The sequence below is a fragment of the Oncorhynchus masou genome, chromosome 13, assembly GCF_036934945.1.
Source record: "Oncorhynchus masou masou isolate Uvic2021 chromosome 13, UVic_Omas_1.1, whole genome shotgun sequence".
Lineage (NCBI taxonomy): Eukaryota > Metazoa > Chordata > Actinopteri > Salmoniformes > Salmonidae > Oncorhynchus > Oncorhynchus masou.
Genome location: NC_088224.1, coordinates 90,416,617 through 90,426,088, shown reverse-complemented (window position 1 = coordinate 90,426,088; position 9,472 = coordinate 90,416,617). Strand labels below are relative to the sequence as shown.

The following is a 9,472-nucleotide window of genomic DNA, read 5'->3' as shown; positions in this document are numbered from 1 at the left end:
TACGGTCATTAATTGTACCGCACAGATGGAAATAAAATCTCAGAAGATTGAATTGTCAGTAGCAGTGACGTTTTCGGGTATCGGAGATTTTAGTGTAGAAGATCTACAGGGAGTTTTGAGAGATGGGGGTTCCAGCCTCCCATGCGGACGGCCTGGTGTAAGATCTGTTGGGGACAAAGTATGGGGGTGATGAGGTGTGTTTGGGTTTAATTGTAATTTTGTCAACGATCTACACAAAATGCCAAAGTGGAAGAAAAATTCAAACGTTTTTATTATTATTATTATGAAAAATTAAACACCTTGGTTAGATAAGTATTCAACCTCCTGAGTCAATACATTTTAATACAAGCCCAATTTAAGGCAAAACTGTAACTAGGCCACTCAAGAGCATTCAATATTGACCTTACAGATGTGTGGGGTACAGGGATGAGGTAGTCATTCAAAAATCATGGTACACCCTAGTCCATGCAACTTATGTGACTTGTTACTCCTGAACTTATTTAGGGGTTAAATACTTGACTCAAGACGTTTCAGCTTTTTATTTTATTTGTAAAAATGTGTATAAACAGAATTCCAGTTTGACATTATGGGGTATTGTGTTTAGGCCGGTGACAACACACTCTAAACATAACCCATTTTACATTCAGGCTGTAACACAACGAAATGTGGTGAAGTCAAGGAAAGGGTGTGTGAATACTCTCTGAAGGCACTCGAGTCAGATGGCGGTGCAATTTCCCTTAACCCGCACTTTTCGTTTTTTGTCCATGAACAAAAGGTTCTAGTCTGCCGGAAAGACAGACGAAGAAGAAAATCTAAAATCAGTTACTGCGCATGTCTGTTTTAAGAAAGTACGTGTAAAGATGTTTATTACTAAACCAAGATAGACCACATCGTGTCATTTCAAATGCGAACAAAAGAGCCATAGTGGGCAGAACAGTCAAAGGGATGGGCAGAGCCAAGAGCGAGCTAGCGAGTTGCTATTGATGCGTCCTAGCATATATTAGCATATTTCCTTTGTGAAGTGCGCATGTGCAATAACTCAAATTCGCATTTGCACTTATTCTAAACAACGCCATTAAAAAAAAAATCGTCTTTCCGTCTTCTCCCACTGCCGACCTCTGGGATCCTCTCACTACCATATTTGGTAGTGAGTGGAAACGCTAACCGGATACTTCACATTTATACATCCGGTTATATATCTGTCTCGTTGTTCTGACTGTCTGTACTCAGCAGCTGGTGAAGTTAAGTGAAAGCTAAAATATGGAGGACAACATAGACGTGGAAGCTGGAGAAAATCCATTTCAACCTTATTTAGACGCTCTACGGAAGGAGTTAGAACACCAAGACCCCATATTTATTATCGGAATTATAATTTCTTTGGCTGTTGTTGTCATCAGTTTTGGTAAGCTAACTACTGTAATCTACTTCCAGTTGACGTTAGCTCGCCTCGCTTCCTCAGGAACAGAGTGAATGTAAAGCCGTATTTGAGTTGTCACTAGCCCGGCTTCAGCCTGCTGGCTTTCTGTGCTGTGAGATTTTTTTCGTTGTTGTCTTTTATCAAGACAAAAAAACAGCCTGCTAGCTAATGTTAGCAATCTAAGATGAACTAGCTGGGTAAATTAGCTTGCTAGTTACCAACAGCTGTCACCAGCATAGTAGCAATCTATCTATCTAACGTTACTGTACTACGCTGTTTATCAGGTGCTCCTCTTTGTATGATAGCTAAAAACCAAACTGAAACATCTATGATTGGTTTACATTTTAGTGTTGTTGAAGTACTTCCTGGGCAGCAAAACTGTCCAAAGTGCTGTGCTGCTGGTTGGTCTCTGCGATTCTGGAAAGACCCTCCTCTTTAGTCGAGTGAGTGCATCATCAGTATAACATCTTGCATGTCAATTCCAACTATATACGTTTACAGATGGCAGAAGTTGTACGACACTGATGATCTTTATTTCCAGTTGTTGTCAGGAAAGTTCAAGAAGACCCAGACCTCCATCACAGACAGCAGTGCCCCCTACAAAGCCAAGAACGAGAAGGTAAGGAGGCAACTATGGTATGGTGGTGAGGGAGTAGGATCTGAAGCGATTGTTTTTAAATTTATATGACAAATGCATTTGTCAAATGTCAAACACTGGCTTGCCCGTCCCCTTGTCCTTCTTCACTGTGTGCAGGGCAGCAGCTGGACCCTGATGGACCTCCCTGGACATGACAGTCTTCGTCCGCAGTATGTGGAGAAGTTCAAGTCAGCAGCCAGGCGAGTAAAGATAAGGGTGTTTTGTATTCCGGGAAGGTCTCTAATATGAAAAGCACTGTGGTTGACCTAAGAACAAGATTCTGAAAGACACCCTTTAACTTTCTTTTATTATCTCCTCTCTCTGACTGCAGGGCCATAGTCTTTGTGGTGGACAGTGCCATCTTCCAGAAGGAAGTGAGAGACGTGGCTGAGTTCCTGTACTTCCTGTTGACTGACAGTGCAGTGTCCAGGAATGCCCCCTCTCTGATAGTGGCCTGCAACAAGCAAGGTGATGCCCTTTTCAACCTTCCCTCCACAAATACCTCCCCATCATGATGTTAATGCTTGCTAATGATATTTTCCCTGTAGATATCACCATGGCAAAATCTGCTAAGCTGATTCAGCAGCAGCTGGAGAAAGAGATGTAAGTAGTCCTCATGTTACCAACAACGACATAGAAAGGGTGTGATTCTACAGAATGGACTGGATTGAAATGAAATTGATCCCAACTTTTTCCCGTTTCCCTCAGGAACACATTGAGAGTGACACGGTCTGCGGCTCTGGGCACCCAGGACGGGTCAACGGGGTCCAGCGTGCACCTGGGGAAGAAGGGCAAGGACTTCGAGTTCAGCCAGCTGCCCATGAAGGTGGAGTTCCTGGAGTGCAGTGCCCGCGGCAGCAAAGGGGAGAATGGGCAGGCAGACATCGGCAGCCTCGAGAAGAGCCTGGCCAACCTGTGAGATGGCTGAGTCTTGTTATTGACCATCTGGTTCCCATATAGGTCACTACTTTGGCTAAGAGCCCTTTTGCTCTTAGGTGCGTTATTGTGAACGGGCTTTCTTAGGATATTTTCCTGAGGACTCTCAGCATATCAGGTGTGTCGCAACAGTCTCTCAAGACTCCAGACTCAAATCACTATACTATGATGAAGTGAATAACTTCTTGTGCTGACATCACAAGGTCATGTGATGTAGTGAATGCCAATTTGCAAAAAAAAATGTCTGATAATGAAAACAAAGTGTTTGCTTTTCTCCAGCAGGTTTTGTTGCTATACGTTTCAGTGTTTCCACTATATTCCCCTACATTTAATCCCCCCCCCCCCCCCCCCAAAAATAAAAATAAAATAAAAATTTATAACAATAAAACCTGTATAGTAAAATGTTTTTCAGTGTTAACGTAAATGACTAAAACCACAACATATGTAGGAAAGATAATGGTCCTAAGGAGATATTTGAGAACTAATAATCACCTAAATAAAAACTACAGTAAGGGAGAACATAACATTCTCAAAATGGCGTTGATGTGATGTTTGAGTCACTCGGATGGCAAAATGGGTAGAATTGCAGGAAACTGCCATCGCTGCTGGAAAAAAAAATCTTCGATGGAAAAACAGTGTTTCTAGTAAATGACCCATCCCTTTTATAGTGTCATACTCACCTACTCCTATTAAACAGTGTGAACATCTGCCTACTTGTATTATTTGTGTTAAATTAGCTTTGTCAGATGTCTAGCACTTAAAACCACCCTTTTTGAGAGACAAATGTTAATGTGGTGAGATTATTTACTGACTCACCTCTAATAGATTACAACTGTTTCTATTCCAAAATCATCTTTGTTCCTTTCTGGAACAGTTGAATGTTCATCAGTTTGTATAGTTATCCAGTGTAACATTTGAGGGGAAAGTTGACTGTGAATCTGTACCACTGTTAAGACAAATAGGAATGTTATTTAGCTTGTAAATAAAATGTCTTTCATGAAAACATACATGAAATTAGTTGCAAAATGAATTGGAAATATAGTCAAGACGTTGACAAGGTTATAAATAATGATTTTTAATTGAAATAATAACTGTGTCCTTCAAACTTTGTCAAAGAATCATCCATTTGCAGCAATTACAGGGAGCCTGTAGCCTAAATTAATTATTTAGGCTATATTATTTTAGTTACAGTGCCTTGCGAAAGTATTCGGCCCTCTTGAACTTTGCGACCTTTTGCCACATTTCAGGCTTCAAACATGAAGATATCTTTTTAGATATGGGGATATTTGTGGTGGTTGGTGAGTGCAACATCATGCTACCCGTTGTGACACTAAAGCTGTAGAAGAATAGCGTACTGACAAGTTTGAGTCATACACATGGCAAAACTTTAATGGGCAAAAATCAAGAATTTTTTTTTTTTTTTTTTTTACCTGTTATAACTCACATCTTTTCCTAGCTGCTGATATGTTGAGTGATATTGACGACTGAGATTTTGAGCGTCCCTCATGTCGGGTGTTTAAAGTCAACTGCAATGGCTCCGGTGTTGAGGACTGCCAACCAAGTGGTTGTGCCTAGATGGAGTACATCCAGAGTCCCGTTGGATGTACTGGCCGCTCCACCATAAAGGCCTGATTGGTGGAGTGCTGCAGAGATGGTTGTCCTTCTGGAAGGGTCTCCCATCTCCACAGAGGAACTCTGGAGCTCTGTCAGAGTCACCATCGGGTTCTTGGTCACCTCCCTGACCAAGGCCCTTCTCCCCCGATTACCCAGTTTGGTCGGGCGACCAGCGCTAGGAAGAGTCTTGGTGGTTGCAAACTTCTTCCATTTAAGAATGATGGAGGCCACTGTGTTCTTGGGAACCTTCAATGCTACAGAAATGTTTTGGTACCCTTCCCCAGATCCGTCCCTCGACACAATCCTGTCTCGGAGCTCTACTGACAATTCCTTCGAACTCATGGCTTGGTTTTTGCTCTGACATGCATTGTCAACTGCACAGGTGTGTGCCTTTCCAAATCATGTCCAATCAACTGAATTTACCACAGGTGGACTCCGGTCAAGTTGTCGACACATCTGAAGGTTGATCAATGGAAACAGTATCCAATTAAATGTCCAGTTACATTTCGAGTCTCATAGCAAAGAGTCTGAATTCTTATGTAATCTTAAAAAATAAAAAATTGGGGGCAAAAGTTCCTAAACCTGTTTTTTGCTTTGTCCTTATGGGTTAAGGTTGATTAGGATGTTTTACAATTTTTTAAATTAATTTTAGAATAAGGCTGTAACAAAATATGGAAAAGATGGATATGGAAAGATGGCCCCTTAAACGACCAAGTAATACAATGTAAAGCAGTCTGCATACTGCTACAGCCAGAGAGTACACAGACAGGTTAGGAGCTAAACTCAAATTCAGCCATGGGGACAAGCTGAAGTAGGTGTGTCCCATGCTGCTGAGAGGGGAGCCCAACATGGTGGTGGCTGACCAGAGCCCTAACCTGTCTGTCTACTGTCTGGCTGACCAGAGCCCTAACCTGTCTGTCTACTGTCTGGCTGACCAGAGCCCTAACCTGTCTGTCTATTGTCTGGCTGACCAGAGCCCTAACCTGTCTGTCTACTGTCTGGCTGACCAGAGCCCTAACCTGTCTGTCTACTGTCTGGCTGACCAGAGCCCTAACCTGTCTGTCTACTGTCTGGCTGACCAGAGCCCTAACCTGTCTGTCTACTGTCTGGATGACCAGAGCCCTAACCAGACAGTAGACAGACAGGTTAGGGCTCTGGTCAGCCACCACCATGTTGGGCTCCCCTCTCAGCAGCATGGGACACACCTACTTCACCTTGTCCCCATGGCCGAATTTGAGTTTAGCTCCTGATCTTCAGGGCTTCCTCTGTGTCTGATGTGCACTGCTGTCTGGTGACTGATCTGCACTGCTGTCTGGTGACTGATATGCACTGCTGCCTGGTGCCTGATCTGCACTGCTGCCTGGTGACTGATCTGCTGTCCTGATCTGCACTGCTGCCTGGTGACTGATCACTGGAGACTGGTCTGCCATGCTGCCTGGTGACTGATATGCACTGCTGCCTGGTGACTGATCTGCACTGCTGCCTGGTGCCTGATCTGCACTGCTGCCTGGTGACTGATCTGCACTGCTGCCTGGTGCCTGATCTGCACTGCTGCCTGGTGACTGATATGCACTGCTGCCTGGTGACTGATCTGCCATGCTGCCTGCCATGCTGCCTGGTGACTGGTCTGCACTGCTGCCTGCCCCCCTTCTCTTCCTCCTCCCTCTCCTTCCTAGTCTCCTCTTTTGCCTGCTGGGCTTTAGTCTGGGCCTTACATACGGACCACACAACCCGCGTTGCAAAATAAATGTACACATACAGTTGAAGTGGGAAGTTTACATACACCTTAGCCAAATACATTTCAACTCATCTTTTCACAAATCCTGACATTTAATCATAGTAAAAATTCCCTGTCTTAGGTCAGTTAAGATCACCACTTTATTTTAAGAATGTGAAATGTCAGAATAATAGTAGAGAGGATGATTTATTTCAGCTTTAATTTCTTTAATCACAGTCCCAGTGGGTCAGAAGTTTACATACAATCGATTAGAATTTGGTAGCATTGCCTTTAAATTGTTTAACTTGGGTCAAACGATTTGAGTTGCCTTCCACAGGCTTCCCACAAAATGTTGGGTGAATTTTGGCCCATTCCTCCTGACAGAGCTGGTGTAACTGAGTCAGGTCTGTAGGCCTCCTTGCTTGCACACACTTTTTCAGTTCTGCCCACAAATTGTCTCTACGATTGAGGTCAGAGCTTTGTGATGGCCACTCCAATACCTTGACTTTGTTGTCCTTAAGCCATTTTGCCACAACTTTGAAAGTATGCTTGGGGTCATTGTCCATTTGGAAGACCCATTTGCGACCAAGCTTTAACTTCCTGACTGATGTCTTGAGATGTTGCTTCAATATATCCACATCATTTTCATCCCTCGTGATGTCATGTATTTTGTGAAGTGCACCAGTCCCTCCTGCAGCAAAGCACCCCCACAACATGATGCTGCCACCCCCGTGCTTCACAGTTGGGATGGTGTTCTTCGGCCTGCAATCCTCCCCGTTTTTCCTCCAAACAGAACGATGGTCATTATGGCCAAACAATTCTATTTTTGTTGCAGAAGACCAGAGGACGTTTCTCCAAAAAGTACAATCTTTGTCCCCATGTGCAGTGGCAAACCATAGTCTGGCTTTTTTATGGAGGTTTTGGAGCTGTGGCTTCTTTCTTGCTGAGTGGCCTTTCAGGTTATGTCGATATAGTACTCGTTTAGATACTTTTAGTACCTGTTTCCTCCAGCATCTTCACAAGGTCCTTTGCTGTTGTTCTGGGATTGATTTGCACTTTTCACACCAAAGTACGTTCTTCTCTAGGAGACAGAACGCGTCTCCTTCCTGAGCGGTATTGTCACAGTCTTCCTCATCTTCGTCTGAAGAGGAGAGGCGAGAAGGATCGGAGGACCAATATGCGACGTAGTTTGTGTTCATCTTGAATTTTAATAAAGAAAACACTGAAACACACTATACAAAAACAATAAACAAAATAACGACCATGAAGCTAATGAGAACTGTGCTGACACAAGCAACTAACATAGACAAACACCCACAAACAAAAACAAAGTGAAACCCAGGCTACCTAAGTATGATTCTCAATCAGAGACAACAAATGACACCTGCCTCTGATTGAGAACCATACAAGGCCGAAACATAGAAATCACCAAATCATAGAAAAACAAACATAGACTGCCCACCCCAACTCACGCCCTGACCATACTAAATAATGACAAAAACAACAGAAATAAAGGTCAGAACGTGACAGGTATGACGGCTGCGTGTTCCCATGGTGTTTATTCTTGCATACTATTGTTTGTACAGATGAATGTGGTACCTTCAGGTGTTTGGAAATTGCTCCCAAGGATGAACCAGACTTGTGGAGGTCTACAATTTTGCTGCTGAGGTCTTGGCTGATTTATTTTGATTTTCCCATGATGTCAAGCAAAGAGGCACTGAGTTTGAAGATAAGCCTTGAAATACATCCACAGGTACACCTCCAATTGACTCAAATTATGTCAATTAGCCTATCGTCACAACACTGTATTTATACATAATATGACATTTGTAATGTTTTTATTATTTTGGAACTTCTGTGAGTGTAATGTTTACTGTTCATTTTTATTGTTTATTTCACTTTTGTATATTATCTACTTCACTTGCTTTGGCAATGTTAACATATGTTTCCCATGCCAATAAAGCCCCTTGAATTTAATTTAATTGAGTTGATCTCCTCCACTCCCTCACCCTGCAGCTCCTCTACCGCCCCCTTCAGGCTCCTGGTGTCCAGTACGCTCACCATCACCCTGTGGGACACAGACAACAGGCCTGGCCCTCACACCACTGCCTGCTGGACATGATCACATTGGCACATCTGGGCTAAAGCAGAATACATACTACATAAGTGAGTTTTAGTCAAGCTGGTATCTTTTGCTAACAGTGACATGATGCTGTACATAGTTAGCTGTAAAGGAATACAGCTACAAAGGGCGGCAGGTAGACTAGTGGTTAGAGTGGAGGGACGGTAGGTAGCCTAGTGGTTAGAGTGGAGGGACGGCAGGTAGCCTAGTGGTTAGAGTGGAGGAACGGCAGGTAGCCTAGTGGTTAGAGTGGAGGGACGGCAGGTAGCCTAGTGGTTAGAGTGGAGGGACGGCAGGTAGCCTAGTGGTTAGAGTGGAGGGACGGCAGGTAGCCTAGTGGTTAGAGTGGAGGGACGGCAGGTAGTCTAGTGGTTAGAGTGGAGGGGACGGCAGGTAGCCTAGTGGTTAGAGTGGAGGGACGGCAGGTAGCCTAGGGTTACGGCAGGTAGCCTAGTGGTTAGAGTGGAGGGAGGGGTACCTAGGCAGGTAGCCTAGTGGTTAGAGTGGAGGGACGGCAGGTAGCCTAGCGGTTAGAGTGGAGGGACGGCAGGTAGCCTAGTGGTTAGACTGGAGGGACGGCAGGTTAGAGTGGAGGGACGGCAGGTAGCCTAGTGGTTAGAGTGGAGGGGACGGCAGGTAGCCTAGTGGTTAGAGTGGAGGGGACGGCAGGTAGCCTAGTGGTTAGAGTGGAGGGGACGGCAGGTAGCCTAGCGGTTAGCGTGGAGGGGACGGCAGGTAGCCTAGCGGTTAGAGTGGAGGGATGGCAGGTAGCCTAAGGGGGACGGCAGGTAGCCTAGCGGTTAGATGGGTTAGGGGACGGCAGGTAGCCTAGTGGTTAGAGTGGAGGGACGGCAGGTAGCCTAGTGGTTAGAGTGGAGGGGACGGCAGGTAGCCTAGTGGTTAGAGTGGAGGGACGGCAGGTAGCCTAGTGGTTAGGGGAGGCAGGTAGCCTAGTGGTTAGAGTGGAGGGACGGCAGGTAGCCTAGTGGTTAGAGTGGAGGGAGCGTGGTTAGAGTGGAGGGACAGGTA

The 9,472-nt window shown here is 44.7% G+C and overlaps 1 protein-coding gene across 1 annotated transcript; it reads left to right on the top strand.

Moving 5' to 3' along the window:
- The first annotated feature begins 1,184 nt into the window (after nucleotides 1-1,184).
- On the top strand, nucleotides 1,185-3,335 carry srprb (SRP receptor subunit beta). Its single transcript, XM_064985372.1, has 7 exons — nucleotides 1,185-1,402; nucleotides 1,766-1,860; nucleotides 1,959-2,036; nucleotides 2,172-2,254; nucleotides 2,386-2,522; nucleotides 2,603-2,657; nucleotides 2,763-3,335. Exons 1-7 carry the CDS (start codon nucleotides 1,261-1,263, stop codon nucleotides 2,971-2,973), a joined length of 801 nt encoding a protein of 266 aa, XP_064841444.1. The 5' UTR covers nucleotides 1,185-1,260; the 3' UTR covers nucleotides 2,974-3,335.
- Nucleotides 3,336-9,472: the final 6,137 nt, after the last annotated feature.